The 15,557-nt window shown below is 54.0% G+C and overlaps 1 protein-coding gene and 1 long non-coding RNA gene across 4 annotated transcripts; both read left to right on the top strand.

Moving 5' to 3' along the window:
• Nucleotides 1-475: 475 nt before the first annotated feature.
• On the top strand, nt 476-2,358 carry LOC147376706 (uncharacterized). Of its 2 annotated transcripts, none has more exons than XR_015161177.1 (3): nt 476-614; nt 895-982; nt 2,023-2,358. It is a non-coding gene; the product is annotated as an uncharacterized LOC147376706 (long non-coding RNA). The 2 variants fall into 2 exon arrangements; XR_015161176.1 differs by lacking the exon at nt 2,023-2,358 and adding an exon at nt 1,127-1,353.
• Nucleotides 2,359-3,150: 792 nt separating this feature from the next.
• Nucleotides 3,151-8,671, top strand: CRABP2 (cellular retinoic acid binding protein 2). Of its 2 annotated transcripts, none has more exons than XR_015161175.1 (4): nt 3,151-3,356; nt 7,250-7,428; nt 7,525-7,755; nt 8,221-8,671. XR_015161175.1 is itself a non-coding variant. In XM_086393375.1 (4 exons), exons 1-4 carry the CDS (start codon nt 3,287-3,289, stop codon nt 8,269-8,271), a joined length of 417 nt encoding a protein of 138 aa, XP_086249501.1. In that variant the 5' UTR covers nt 3,151-3,286; the 3' UTR covers nt 8,272-8,671. The 2 variants fall into 2 exon arrangements, 1 of the variants encoding a protein (XP_086249501.1); XM_086393375.1 differs by having other exon boundaries at nt 7,639-7,755.
• Nucleotides 8,672-15,557: the final 6,886 nt, after the last annotated feature.

The following is a 15,557-nucleotide window of genomic DNA, read 5'->3' as shown; positions in this document are numbered from 1 at the left end:
GGCACCCCCCCACCCGACTTGAGTCTCCAAATTCCTGGGGGAGCCCCAAGAGAGGTATGACCCAGGCTCCTAGAAAGGGGAACGCATTGCCCCAGGCAGATCTGCAGCAGATTTGGTAATAATTAAAAGGCCAGCGACACTAGGAAATTCCTTCTCCTTATGGATCCCGGCGGGAAATTAAAGCCAGTTGTTTGTGACTGAGTGACTGATGCTGGCTAAGCTCCTCCCCATCACCTGGTTCCAGGGCTCTAGCCACTGCCCCTTGCCCCTGGGTTCCCCCAGCCTCCTCTGTTAGCCCCCTTTCCCTGTCCCCCAGCCCTCTCATCCACTACTCCCCAGCCTCATGCCCCCCAACCCCCTTCCCCTGCATTTTTTCCTAAGTACCCCTTACACACGTGCCTCCATGCTCCTATGGTAACAGGGCTGCTGGAGGCTGAAACCTCCAGCCTGGCTGTTCAGCACCATGCTCTGGACCCTCTGCCCAAACTCTCTCAGCCAGGGTTGGGGTGCAGAGGCTGGAGCTCAGGCCCAGAGCTGCCAAACCACAAACACTCACATCTGGAAAAAATTCTCCTCCCAGCCCAACTTCCCTTTGTCTTACTTCTGTCTCTTTGGTAATTCTGGCTGCCTGGCCAGTGGGGGGTGGGGGTGGGGGTGGGGTGGGGGGAGTGAGGAAGTGGAGGGAGGGGAGTGGGCCCAGGCTGGCCTGCCTCCACCCCAGGGAGCCCCCACCTCCAGCCCCTCTAGTTCCCTCAGCCAGACCACATCCCTCCTCTGTGCTCCTGTAGGTCCAGGCCCCCCTCATCCTGGTGACCATCTTTTGGGTGAGGTTTCTACATCCTTAGTCACAAGCTTGTGGAGGAGAGGGTCAGCCCTGGCCCTTCTTTTTTGCAGTAGGAGAGACGCCTACTGAGGAGGAGACTGGACTCTTCTGCCTGGGGGCTCAAGAAGGCTGGAGCGGAGAGGGACAGGAGACCTGGATGTAAGAGGCAGGGGGCAGCGAGGGGGCAGGAGAGGCAGCGGGAGTCTGGTTTCTGCCCGGTTCCCTCCCCCAGCGTCTCCTCATCCCCTTGGCTGGGAGCCTGATTTCACTGTCAAAACCTAATCCCCCTCCCTTTACCTACAGCGAAGCTGCAGCCAAATGATGGGGGAGGAGCAGTGCCTCAACCCCAAGCCCTAAGCACCCCCCAGGGACCACCCCTTCCCTCCACCGTCTCTGCTTTTGTCTATCCATCTTCCCAGAGCCCTTCGACCCGCTGCCCCCTCACTTGCAGAAGACCAGGCCAACCCCTACCCTGCTCCCCGCAATTAAAGTCCCCTACACAAAACCTGGAACCCTAAAACCAGGCTGAAGCCTTCAGCTCCTTTTTCAGAATTGACATTTTATTGGTTTTTGAGGGGGGTGGGGGGCGTCAAAAGCCCTTTCTACAGTCTAATCTCCATCCTTCCTGTGCCAGAGTCACCCTAGTTGCATTATCTTCCCCTACACACCCATTATTCAGAGGTTTTCCTCTTTACAGCACGGAGGCTGGACCTCCAGCGTGTTCTCCAGTCTTTGGTAAATCCTCCAGCCCCTTTCCGTTGGCTCTCCTCCACGGGGGTCCTCCCCAACTAAGGCCCCTAACCTCCTAGACTGTTCCAGGCTCTAAAGGCCCAGAATCTCGCAGAGCTGGTCCTCTGCTCCACCCTTGGCCACGCTGGCAGGGTGGGGCCAGGGCTGGGACCAGATGTGGGGATTTTTCTCCCCGCCTCGGAAGAAGCTGGAAGGACAGCTCCGGGAGGGTGGTGGGGCTGGGGGTGCGTTAAGGGCATCCGGACCACGTGCACCGATCGGCCGAGGGCAGCGGGGCCGCAGCGTCCCTCAACGCGGAACGGGCCCCCGGGTTCCGCTCGCTCAGGAGTACCTTATTCCCCGTGCCCGACCCTGCTCCTCTGCGGTCGGCGGTCTACGGCCTCCTGGCCTGTCTCCGAAGCTCCCTGCCTGACTTCCATTTCTGTTTGTCTCCCGGCCCTCTCCCTCAGAGTCTCGCCCACTCCCACTTGGGTCTCCGCGTGGAGCCGTGCCCTACCCCCGTCCTTTGATCTCCCACTTCAAAGACGCTTGCCGAGGGGCGGCCGCTCCTTCCGCCGTTTTACGGCTCAGAATGGTGACACCTGAGACCCTGCTCCTCCCCTTCCCCGGGCACCCAGCCCGCGCTCCCCCGCCCCCACCCCCACCCGGAGGTGGCAGCTCTGCGCGCCGGGGGCTCAGCGCCTCTGTCCCCGCCTCCCCTCCCTGCCACGTACTGCGATCCCCTCGGGGGTCTGGGGAGCAGAGTGACAGAGAAAGCGCCTAAATAAAGAGCTCGTGTCAAGTGATTGGCTGTGACCTCTGCCCTCCGCAGGCTCGCGCTCAAGGCTCCTGTTTAACCCTTCGACGCCCGCCCAATTCTTAAAGAGGAATGAGTCTCCCTACTCCAACTTTCAGCCCATCAGGCACTACTGGAGCCCGAAACCTGGGTGGGGAGTCTCGGGCGGGGGGCGAGGGTGAACCCCCTCCCAGCGTCTTCGAGTTGTTCCAGCAGGGGGTGCCGTTGCCTCACTTAGGTGCCTGGTCCCTGAACCCCAGGACCCCCCAGCCTCTCTCGAGTTCGGAGCAGTCACCCTGGATCCAGCTCCAGCTTCAGCGGAGCGGAGCTCGGCCTCCCCAGCTCCGACTCGCAAGGAGTGGTTCACCAGCTGGTGGTGTCGCCGGGTCCGGCGCCGAGGAGCAGAGTGCACAGTGTCAGGTTGGGGAGGGATGGGGAACAGGCGAGATGCGACCCTGTGCCTCGGACTGCAGATGTGAGACCCCAGCCTCTGTGCCCCGGACCCGGCGCCCTCCCTTCTCGGTTGAGAGCCCAATCCTGGGGCTCGCCCCCCGTCCGCCTCCTCATCCACCCACTGGCGCGGGAGCCAGCAATCTCCGGCCCCCTCGGCGAATTTTGGACCCGCCCATGGGTCTAGATCCAGAGGCCTTAGTGGGGGTGGGGGTGGGACGGTAATGCAGGGACCGGGCTCAAGGCCCCCACAGGTGGGGAGGGGGGCGGGACGGAAGGCGGGGCCACCTCGTTCTTGGGCTAGGGCGGGTCCGCGAAGGGTATAAAAGCTGTCCGCGCAGGAGCCCAGGCCGGCTTTTGGGTTGTCCTCGGACGTTCCCGGTTTCCTGAGTCCTGCAAGGCGGCGGAGACATCTCTTTTGAGTAAACGACTCAGCGTCCAGTGCTCCAGTGGAAAGATCTAAGGGGCCCGCCACTAGCGCCGCCACCATGCCCAACTTCTCTGGTAACTGGAAAATCATCCGATCGGAGAACTTCGAGGATTTGCTCAAAGTGCTGGGTAAGGAGATTTTTGATCGCTGGGGAGAGAAGAGGGGGTGCCGAGGCATCGGAGGTGGGTATGAGAAAGAAAGGGAAGCTGGAACCAAGGCGTGGGAAGCTGGGCGCCTACATCCCCAAGAATAGGGGCCAGACGCCTGGGTCCTGGGGCGCTGGGCCGGAATACCTAAATCCTTCTTTCTCCGGCGGGGCGCCCACCGGTGCCAGCTGCTGCGGTGACTCAGCCTCTGAATCAAGTAGAAACCAGAAGCACGAGGTCGGTATCTCTTGGGGTGAGGCAAGGGGGTTCTCCGCTGTTCAGAAGCTGCACACACTGCGTCCAGGCTGAGTGCCTGGGTCTCTACCCAGCCGAACCCCCCGGAGGCATTCCTGCCTCCTTCCCCTTTGCCCCCTGCAGGTAACCCAATCTCCGGGGGCAGATTCCTTACCTCTTTGCCTCGGGTTCCGCCCACTAGGTGATCCATCACAGCAGGGCCCCCAGATTCCCTTTTCTTCCCCTTTCAGAACTTTTCCACTGTGCTCCCCCCACCCTCCATCTGTGAGACAAATATTTTCCTACAGCAAGCAACTAGAGTCCTAAAATCGCTCTGGATAATTATCACTTTCTTAGATTTCAACAAATGGCTTCGTGTGAAACCCCAGCCACCCCCTCCTTTTCGGAAAATCCAAGTTCTCCTCTCCCTCCCTCCCTCCCTGGAGAGCCGGGCTGCAGCCCAGCTGGTTAAAGGTGGAAGAAGTTGAACCTACCTAGACTGCCTGTCCCAACTCCTGTGTGCCCTCCGGTGTCTGAGGGGCCGGGGTGGGGGTGAGGGGGTTGGGGGGTGGGTAGAGAAAGCCTGGGCTGGCTGGGGAGAGGGTTTTGAAGAGAGATGGAGATTAGTCAAGAATTCAGCGGCTCGGAAGCCACCTGGAAACCCTGGAGCCCTCCATTTCTGGCTTGAACAGACTCTGGCTGGACTGGGCAGAGGGCACCCTGTGTGGGGCAGGGAGCTGTAGAAATGAGTTAGGAATGAGGAAAGGTCTGGAATGCTGCGAGGAAAGCGAGGATTTCCACACCCTTCCTCACTGTTAGTTCTTCTTGCAATCTGACTGCAGTATTTCTCGGAGTCCTGTCAGCCTTTCTTGCTCTACCGTTGTTGAAATGAAAGGAGAAAAGTTTTCCCTTCGGAAAGCCTGGATGCCGTTCCTCCCCCATCATCTCTGGATGCTGGCCCCTCTCCCTAGTGAACGAAGCAGTGGCCTGGAGCACCCGCAGGCCCCGGCTGGAGGATTAGATCCCAAGCCCAACCCTGTTGTCTGTCTGTCTTCAGTCTGTTTGTCCTCCCTGTGGGGTCTCTCAGCGCCACGTGCCCTCCTCAGGGCTTGCTGAGGGGACAGATTGAAAACAGACCCGTTAGACAAACACAGTCCTGAATCAGCCAAGGTCAGCTGAGCCTGGCCCCAGCACCACAGTCACCAGAGGCCACGGGAGGGGTGTCCTCTCTGAACCTAGCCTTGCTTCCGCAGGAACCTCAGTCCCTTCTCACTCCTCTTTGTCCTATTCAAGGGTCTCTCTCCTGGGGAGGGATGCTCAGGTATTTGGAGGATACCGGTACCTTCCCTTGTGGCTCAGCTGGTAAAGAATCTGCCTGCAATGCAGGAGACCCCGGTTCAATTCCTGGATCAAGAAGATCCTCTGGAGAAGGGATAGGCTACCCACTCCAGTATTCTTGGGCTTCCCTTGTGGCTCAGCTGGTAAAGAATCCTCCTGCAATTCAGGAGACCTGGGTTCAATCCCTGGGTTGGGAAGATTCCCCTGGAGAAGGGAAAGGCTACCCACTCCAGTATTCTGGCCTGGAGAATTCCATGGACTGTATAGTCCATGGGGTCACAAAGAGTCTGACACAACTGAGCGACTTTCACTTCTAACTCACTTCACTTCTTCATCCCATCCAATATGATGGTCATGGCACATAGCTTCCCAGGTGGCGCTAGTGGTAAAGAACCTGACTGCCAATGCAAGAGGTGTAAGAGACGCAGGTTCAATCCCTGGGTTGGGAGGATCCCTGGAGGAGGGCATGGCAACCCACTCCAGTGTTCTTGCCTAGAGAATCTTGTGGCCAGAGGAGCCTGTGGGTTATGATCCATAGTGTCACAAAGAGTTGGACACGACTGAAGCGACTTAGCACACATGCACAGCACGTAGCTAGCCACTCCTGTTTCTGTAACGGGAAAGCTAATTGTTAGATAGCAGGATGGATTTCCCAGGTAGCACCAGAGAGTGAAGCAGTCTGTTTGTTCAAGGAGTTGGAGCAGGATGTGTTTCTTTTACCAGGTCAATTTGTCTTAGGAACCTCAGTCATTGCTCCCTGGTCCCAAGAGATCAGCAACCAAGAAATGGGCCCCTGGGCTCCTGAGGGACAGGCCTTCCTCCTACTCCCTTCTGCCTGCAGGAGAGTGGGTCTGTGCTGGTGCCAAGGGGAAAGGGGATTTGTTTCTCTAGGGATCCAAGTCTGGAGGAGAGCCGGGGGTCTGGCCCACATCAGGGGAATCCCAGGCCACTCACCTGGCCCAGCCCAGTTTGGCCCCTCATCCTCATCCATTGTTTCCCAGAATGGTTCTGCTCCAGTTCAGGGCCGGAGGCCAGGCCAGGTGAAGCGGTGCAGGGCTTGGACCTGGGCCCTAACTAGAGATGCCTCCCGGCCTGCTTGACTTCCTGGCAGAGGGCTGCTCTCTCCGGCTACCCCATTCCTTTTAAATAACTAGGGAGAGGAGAGAAGGGGTCCAGTCTGGGAAAGGACAGGGGGACAGTCACAGGGACTCTGAACCCACAGAACCTGAATGAGAAGACCTGGGCCCTGAAGTAGGGTGGGTGATCCTGGAGTCGGGGTACATCACAGGAGGGGAGGGGAGTGTCCCTTTCTGTCCCTTGAGGGGAGAGGGACGTAGATGTCTTCCAGGAGGGCAGGTGAACAGGAGTCTGATGCATGGAACTTTGAGCCCCAATTCTGGCTTTTTCTTTGCCTTCCTTTAATCAGTAAAAACAACAACATTAAGAGTAGCTACTGTTTGAAAACTTACAGATGTGCCCGGCACTGTGTGTGCTCCAGCCTAAACACACATTGTCCCATTTGATAGGCTCTTGAAGAAGCTATTGTTTCCACTTTACAATTGAGAAATCTAAGGTTCAGAGAGGTTAAGCCATTAGCCCAGGCTCACCCAGCCTGAAAGGGAGGGTGAGCCAGATGGAAATCATGGCCTAATGGATCTTATTTCACAGCCTGTGGCTTCCCCAGGCTACAGACCATTCTGTAGGGGGACACAGCTGTCACACACCCTCCCCTGTTGAGAATCCCTGTTCCTTCTCATTCTGGGAGGGACAGAGACTCAGCAAATCAAGGCCACCAGACAGGGGAGGTGAGTAGGCAAAGAGGGAAGTGGCCGCTACTTCAGGACATGAGTAGTGAGCGCTGGCTCAGGAGAGTCTGCCCTGCACATGAGTGGGGGTGTGGACACAGTGACTCTGATGAGCCCACCCCAGCAGATGGTCTCAAGCAAGGTGGACAAAGGACCAAAAGTGAGGTGAATGGAGCCAAGGGGAGTTGTAGCAGGATGAAGGGACCAGGGAGAACTGACTGCAAAGCTGAGACGTGGGATCCCAGTGCAGGGCTGCTGATGCATCCAGGTGGAAGCTAGAAACAGAAATCCCAAGGGAGGCACTGCCTCTCTGCCCCTCCTCCCTGAACCCACCAGCCATCAGGGCTGCACCACCTGCCCTCCCTTCAAGGTGCTTTTTGGACACGCAGGAAGCCTCCCTCTCTTCCCAGTCGACTCACAGTTCAGCTTGCTCCTGCTGTTTCCTGGGGAGGGTGTGAGGCAGGTGCCTGGAGTGTCCATCCTCTACCCTCCCTACAGGGGTGAATGTGATGCTGAGGAAGATCGCAGTGGCTGCAGCATCCAAGCCAGCAGTGGAGATCAAACAGGAGGGGGACACTTTCTACATCAAAACCTCCACCACCGTGCGTACCACAGAGATCAACTTCAAGATCGGAGAGGAGTTTGAAGAGCAGACTGTGGATGGGAGACCCTGTAAGGTGCGTGCAGGGATGGGGTCCCTCGGGGTCATGGGATCCATTGCCTGGTGTCTCACCATGACATTTTCCAATCTTTCCCTTGACTCTTTCCTCCAGTTCCAGCGGGGAGAGTAGTGTTGGTGGATAGAAAGGTGGCACTTCCTCTGTCCCTCTGTTGGGCCCCCTTGTCCCGGCTGTGGGCCCAACTCACCTGGCCACCCTCTCACACAGAGCCTGGTGAAATGGGAGAGCGAGAACAAAATGGTCTGCGAGCAGAGGCTGTTGAAGGGAGAGGGTCCCAAGACCTCCTGGACCAGAGAACTGACCAACGATGGAGAGCTGATCCTGGTAAGGCTTCTTCCTGCTTTTCTCCTAGCTCAGACAGAGCAAGCCCAGTGCTACCTTCAGAGATTTTCCAGGACATTCCACAGTACAGGAAATTTAAGAACAACGGTGGCTGGTCTCTCTGTCTCCTGATGGAGCTGCTGGGGCAGAACTAGGCTGTCTGTGTCCCAGGCAGTACCCTTGTGCAAATGCAAAAGGGTGTCCCTTCCACGTGGAGCAAAGGACTTGCTCTGAAAGGCCCCAGCAGTTCTCTGGGGGGATCTTCCTGGCTTGGGGAGGGAGGCGTAGAATGGACCCTGGGCCTCTATTGTCCTCCATCACATGATGCCCAGGCATTTTGTGAACCGTCCTGAGCCAAGAAGTAGGTTTGGACCTGGAGGCCAAGCAGAGTACTTCCAAGCAACCCTCCTGCTCCCAAGCACAGGAACCAGGGGCCTCCCAGGCTAACAATGACTTCTCTCCCTTTAGACCATGACGGCGGATGACATCGTGTGCACCAGGGTCTACATCCGGGAGTAAGCGGCTGCGGCCCCAGAGCCACCAGAGCTGCCCCCCGCCCATGCTCCCTGCCTCCTGCCCCACCTCTTCCTCTAGGCTAGCTCTCCCCTCATCCCGGTCACTTCTGGGGCTTCTGGGTTGCCTTCTGCAGGGGCTCTCCTTTTATTGACCCCTCCTCTCCTCCCCATATATCAACACGATGGATGGAGCCCAGATCACTGATTCCAGGATCACTCCCCCGACCCCGCCCTGGTCCTAGCCCCAAACCAGCCTGTAGCACCATCTCTCTCCTTTTCTGCAAGGGGACCCGAGGGCCTAAGTAGGAAAGACGGGCCCTCGGTCTTCCACTCTTTGTCCCTGTAGCCCATACGGTGTAGAATATTTATTGGTTAATTTTATTAAAATGTTTTAGGAAATAAAACCTGTCTCTGGCTCATTGGGAAGGGGCTGGGTAAGTCACCTGGGTCCAGCTTTGCCTTTGAAAGGCAGTGTGAGAGAGTCTGATGTTTCAGCAGCACTGGTGCAAGGTTCACAAGGCGGAGGGAACCACCTGGCCTTCACCCTCCTCATCACCGGCCCTTCCTTTGCTGTGGAATCCATGACCATCACCTTCACTCCCCCTCCTCCAGCCTCCTTTGTCCCCAGCTCTGGCTTCCAAAGTTACTAAGGCCTCATCCTCTGACTCTCAGCAGGTGCTGAGCAACTGACTCCCACCTTCTCCTGTGATGGTGACATAGCTCCCTCCTCCTCCTCCGATTGTTCCTTCTCTCTCCTCCAACCGCAACGTGTGGGCGACCCCAGGCCTGGCCTTGGCCTCCCACGTGGCTCCAGATGACTCATCACCGCCCACAGGATGGCCTTGCTCTTGCCCATGTCTCTCTGTGTCTGAGACAAGCCTATCTCTGCCTTGAAATCTCTCACTCTGCCCCGTCTGCCACGTCTGCCCCGTCTCTTGGATCTTCCAAGCCCCTTAGGTCCTCCTCCCACGCACCTCCCTGAGCCTCCACACTCAGTTCCGTGTCTTCCCAAATTCCATCACGATCTCTTTCACACGCCACTGCACTAGACCCAGCTTTCTCATTGCTCACCTGGTTTATCCAGCAGCAGCTCCTAACTGGTTTGCCTGTTTGCAATTCACGTTATCACGATGTGATTGGGGCCAAGTGAGCACAAGTGATAAGCGAGGTTCAAATCCTGGTTCTTCCATGTGCTAGTTGTGACTTCAGAAAAGTTACCTGGTTTCCCTGGGCCTCAGTTATCTGGGTCATTGTTTTTAATTGACATATAGTTGATTTTGGCACTGGCAGGCAGATTCTTTACCACTGCGCTAGGGAAGATCCCCTGAAGTAGGAAGTGACAACCCACTCCAGTATTTCTTGCCTGGAAAATTCTGTGGACAGAGGAGCCTGGTGGGCTACAGTTCATGGGGTCGCAAAGAGTTGGACGCAACTTTGTACACACACGTAGTTGATTTACAATATTGTGTTAGTTTCAGGTATATAGCAAAGTTATTTTTTTCAATTCTTTTCCATTACATGCTATTACAAGATAGTGAATATACAGTAAATCCTTGTTTATTTTATATATATTAGTGTGTATCTATTAACATCATTGGAGAAGGAAATGGCAACCCACTCCAGTATTCTTGCCTGGAGAATCCCATGCACAGAAGAGCCTGGTGGGCTACAATCCGTGGGGTCACAAAGAGTCGGACACGACTGAGCGACTAACACACATTAATATCATACTCGTAATTTATCCCTCCCCCACGCCTTTCCCCTTTGGTGACCATAAATTTGTTTTCCATGTCTGTGAGTCTATTTCTGTTTTGTAAACAAGTTCGCTTGCTTTTGTCTGTTTGTTGCCACACTTTGTGGCTTACGGATCTTAGTTCCCCAACCAACCAGGGATCTAACTCTGGCCCCCTGCAGTAGAAGTGCCGAGTCCTAACCACTGGACCGCCAGGAAATTTCTTATATTACTGTTTAAATTCCACATATAAGTGATATATAATATTTGTCTTTGTCTGGCTTACTTCACTTAGAATGATAATCTCCATCCATGTTGCTGCAAATAATCATACTTCATTTTTTTTTGTGGCTGAGTAATATCCCATGGATGGAGGAGCCTGGTGGGCTGCAGTCCATGGGGTCACTAAGAGTCGGACATGACTGAGCGACTTCACTTTCACTTTTCACTTTTCTGCATTGGAGAAGGAAACGGCAACCCACTCTAGTGTTCTTGCCTGGAGAATCCCAGGGACCAGGGAGCCTGGTGGGCTGCCGTCTATGGGGTCGCACAGAGTCGGACACGACTGAAGCGACTTAGCAGCAACAGCAGTATTCCACATCTTCTTAGGCCAGTTGTCTGTTAATGGGTACTTGGCTTTTTTCCATGTCTTGGCTATTGTAAATAGTGCTGCTCTGAACACAGGGGCAGAGTACATGTATATTTTTGAAATGTGTATATTTTCAAACTAGAGTTTTCATCTTTTCTGGATATATGGGATTGTGGAATCAGTTATTTGGCTTTTTTAAAACACAAAACAATGTAATTGAAAGGCTTATGTACTGGGACTGGGAAGTTTCAGTCGGGTCTAACTTCAGGTGTGGCTAAATCCAGCGACTCAAACGCATACGTCAACCTCTCCCTTTGCATCCACATCCTGCTCATCTGTTCCTTTGTGCATTGTTCACCTTCAATCCTGTCACAGAGAAATGATCTCTACGTCATAGGAAATGGGTTTCATATGCCTCCGGCTAACACGGTAACAGCTTGAGATCCACAAAGAAGCGGGACTCTCCCCCAGAGTCTTTATCTTGAACATCCCGGGATTCAGTTTGCTTCTGCTCATACCACATGACCATCCCTTGGCCCCTGGGACTAGTCGCTGTCGTCAGGGCAAGGGGCCCACTGATTGGCCGGGCCTGGACCTCACACCACACCCATGGCCAAGGAACAGGTCTGGCAAGGTGATTAACAATCCCATCAGGATCCCATGGGATGGGAAGGAGCACTTATCCAGGGAAGAGCGCTGCTATGAGTCTTAGGCTTCTAATCTAGAAAACAGCAATTATATATAACATCTACCTCACAAGGATGTTGTAATAGTTAAATAAAATAAATCTCATTAAGTATATAGCACTTAGCAATAGTAAACTCTTGGCGTCTCTGATCTATCCTTCACAATGCTGCCAGGGGATGCTTCAAAACATATTGGGGCACTTCCCTGGGGGTCTAGTGGTTAAGAATCCACCTGCCAGTGCAGGGGACATGGCTTCAATCCCTGGCCTAGGAAGATAGAACCCGCAGTGGGGCAACAAAGCTTGTGCATTGTTGTAGCCACGCGTTTCGGGAAACAAACTCACTCAAAGGACAATGCAGATAGTGGAGTGCAGTTTATTACACCGGCGGGCCCAAGGCAGAGTCTCCTCTTAGCCAAGGACCCCAACCAGTTTTTGTGAAAACCTTATATACCCTAAGTGTACTTGCTCAAACCCACCTCCCCAAATTCCTTGAAACTAGTCTGGACAAGGTAAAAGAGAGATATGATCAAAGTTAACCCATGATTCATGTGTCACAAGACTAGATAAACAGTGGACGTTTATCAATAGGCCTGTGGTCATATCCCGATAAACATAATGGAATTTACCACTTTGTTCCGTTACAGAGATAATTAGCATATTCTTTTAGGAAACGGAGGAGAGTCCAAGTACAAGTCCTGAGGCTCTTTTATCCGGGGATCTGGTTTTCCATTGCTATGCCATTTCTATAGACACCGGGCACCAAGTTCAGAGTCCACTGGGAGGGTGACCATGCGTGTAGCCTAATGTTCGCAGCCTGGCCTAAGATGGAGTCCAGCTCCGTCTGTTTCCTCCTTCAGCGCTACTGCACCTGCACTCTAGAGCCTGCGCTCTGCAACAAGGGGAGCTACAGAAAAAAGAGAAGCCAGCACATTGCACCTAGAGAGTAGCTCCTGCTCTCCGCAACCAGAGAAAGCTTGTGCACAGCAACGAAGACTCAACACACCATAAATAAATAAACTTTAAAAACCCCACTAAAAAAAAAAATAAAATAAAATAAAAACCCCACTGCCCACCCCCCAACCAAAAAAACATTGAGATGGCCAAAAAGTTCATTTGCGTTTCCTCCAACATTGAACGAACTCTTTGGTCAACCCAATATGTTTTCTGTCAGTCTCCTGTTAAAAGGGCTTCCCAGGTGGCGCCTGTGGTAAAGAACCCGCCTTCCAATGCAGGAGACGTAAGAGACACAGGTTTGGTTCCTGGATGGGAAAGATCCCCTGGAGGAGGGCATGGTAGCCCGCTCCAGTATTCTTGCCTGCAGAATCCCATAGACAGAGAAGCCTGGTGGACTACAGTCCATAGAGTCACAAAGATCGGACACGACTTAAGTGACTCAGCACACACGACCTGTTTAAAAAACAATAAAACAAGGTACAAAATCCCCTTAGCTGCCGCCCCTCATTTTGTCCAAAATAAAGTCCAAACAGGTATTAGAAGCCTTTCAAGATGTGGCCTCTGCTTTTCCTGCGCTGCTCTTCGGGGCAGGCGTCTGCTTCCACCTCCCCTGCACGGCATGCTGCCCTCTCTGTTGACACCCAGATGCTTCCTCAAAGCCTAGCACCTCACATAGCCTGAAGGAGCCTCTCGCATCAGTGCTGACACTCAGTGGCCACGCTTCAGAGACTCTGTGTTGGGTGGGGAGCCTCCTCTGTCTACAAGACCAGGGTGCCCCGGGGCCAGGGCCTCCAGCTGCAGCCCTGTGAGAGGCCACAGGCTGTGGCTGAGGGCAGAGGGTCAGAACCAGGGGGCAGGGAAACAGAGTCCCCGGGCAAGTGAGGCCCCTCTCTGAGTGTGGGGTGGGGCAGGGGAGGGGCCCTTTCATTTATTCATCCAACTATTGTTTCCTGAGAGTCTCCTGGGTGCTGGGCACTCCACTAGATGATGAGAACACCGAAATGAATAAAATGGGCAAGATTTCTGCCTTTATGGGGCATGTGGGGGGGGTAGGGGGAATAGATCTCAAGTAGGAAAAGATGATTCAAAATAAATGCACCAATAAATATATACAAATGCACCAATAAATATATATAAATGCACCAGTAAATATGCAATCACCTGTTGTGGTAAGTGCTATGAAGGAGAAGGGGAGAGGAGGAAGAGAGTGCAATAAAGACCTCACTCCAAATGGGAGTGGGTGGAGTGTCAGAAGAGCAGGTGTTTTGGAGGACAAAGCGCTTAGGGATTCCCTGGAGGCCTCAGTCAGGTAGAGCAGAGAAGAAGGTGCTCTAGGCAGAGAGAATTACAGGGTAAAGGCCCTACGGACAGTTCGAGCAGTTCAAGGTCCTATAATTGGAGTGCAGAGCAGCTGGGGGTCATCAGTGACTGGATTATGAAGAGTCTGAAGGACATGAGGGCCACAGTATGTTTTTCTTTTTCTTTTTTTTGGCCTGAGACTTGCGGCTTGTGGGATCTTAGTTCCTGACCAGGGATTGAACTCCGGCCCTCAGAAGTGAGAACTTGGAGTCCTAACCACTGGACAGCCAGGGAATTCCCAGCATTTCTTATTTTAAGAGCCATGAGAAGTCACTGAAGGATTTTTTTAAAGGGAGTGGCATTCCATTTCTGTGTTAAGGAGCTTCTTCTAGCAGCCAGGTAGATAGATCAGAGAAACAGGGGAGCGAAGGAAAGCCATCAGGAAACTGATGAGATGCTCAGGCAGAAGGTGGAGAGAAATTCGGTGGAGGGTGCAGACTGTGATGCATTAGAAAGGGGGGAAGAAAAAGGAAGGTGTCAAGAATGGCTGTCTGGGGACTTCCCTAGTGATCCAGTGGCTAAGACTCTGCACTCCCAAGGCAAGGGTTCAATCCCCGGTCAAGGAACTAGACCCCACTTGCTGCAACCAAGAGTTCCCATGCTGAAACTAAAACCCAGTACACAGCCAAATAAATAACTTCTTTTTTTAAGATACTGCTAAGAAAACAACAAGAATGGCTGTCTGGCTTTGGTTGCTGCTTGTGCTGGTTTCAGAAATGGAAAAACGAGGGACTTCTCTGGTAGTACAGTGGATAAGAATCCACCTGCCAATGCAGGGGTCATAGGTTCGATCCCTGGTATGGGAAGATGCCACATGCCCCAGAGCAACTAAGCCTGTGCACCACAAATACTGAAGCCAGTGTGCGCTAGGGCCTGAGAGCTGCAGCTGCTGCGCCTGCGTGCCACAGGGGAAGCCACTGCGATGAAAACCCCGCATACCAAAACGAAGAGCAGCCCCCACTCACCACAACTAGAGAAAGCCCACACAAAGCAACAAAGCCCCCGAGCCGCCAAAAATTAAAAGAAGAAGAAATAGAAATTGAATCAGGCTGGGCCTTCTGGATACTAGTTTTGTGTTTGGTTTAATCCAGAAGAGCCCTAATTCATCAGCCTGAGCTCTTCCTTTATCTTCTTTCTGCATCGCCTCCTCCCCTCCCACCCCATCCTTGACTCTGGCTCTGTCTGACCTGCATCCAGTTGCTGGCTCCCCAGCCTACCCATCCCCCCTCAACCTGACTGCTCATTCCCACCCTGGAGAGACCTTTCTTCAAGCCTTTCCTGCACCTTCCCAGGCCCTTGTGGCTGGAGCTCTGTCTGTCTGGGGCATCTGCTCTTGTTTCTCTGCCTCGTGTGTCTCTGAATACAGCTGTTGAACATGGCAGGGAGAAGACACACTTCTTTTTCCCAGATCTCAGAGGGCAGGGACTGGGTCTCCCCCCTCAGAATGGGGGTTCTCTGAAAACAGTAGCTATTTGTCTACCCTGAGACGGGGGCCCCACTTTGGGCGGGCCCTTCCTCCTGGCTCTGCTTCTCCAGCACTTCCCTGCCTGCCAGCCTGAGATGACAAGGAAGTTACAGCCCTGGACACAGGAGATTGGATCAGGGAGTGGCCACCTCACCCATCTGGCCCAGCCCAACCTGTGAGAAAATCCCTCTAGCTTCCCCTCCCACCCCAAGGCCTCTTGGGCTCCTCTTCCGTTACCTGCCCGTATTACTCAGTGGTGCATTTGAGGGAAAAGGCATAGGAGCCCCCACCTCCTGCCTGTATCCTGAAAATTCTGTGAAATCTCTGTGGGCAGAGTCTTCTTGAGAGTCCAAGCTTCTCAGAGGGGAAGGAGAGGGTGAAACCTCTGAGGCAGGAACAGAGGGGCCTGCCAGGGTCACCGAGCCCCCGCAAAGGTCAGGACAAGCAGAGCCCAAGCGGAGAGGAAGGCAAAGACAAGGGAGGGTGTGTGTGTGATTCTCTCC

The sequence above is a fragment of the Bos grunniens genome, chromosome 3 (genome assembly GCF_055505025.1).
Source record: "Bos grunniens cultivar Pamir isolate PY7600 chromosome 3, Bosgru_T2T1.0, whole genome shotgun sequence".
In the NCBI taxonomy this organism is placed as follows: domain Eukaryota; kingdom Metazoa; phylum Chordata; class Mammalia; order Artiodactyla; family Bovidae; genus Bos; species Bos grunniens.
The sequence above is the reverse complement of the archived record's forward strand: the minus strand, read 5'-3'. Positions and strand labels throughout refer to the sequence as shown.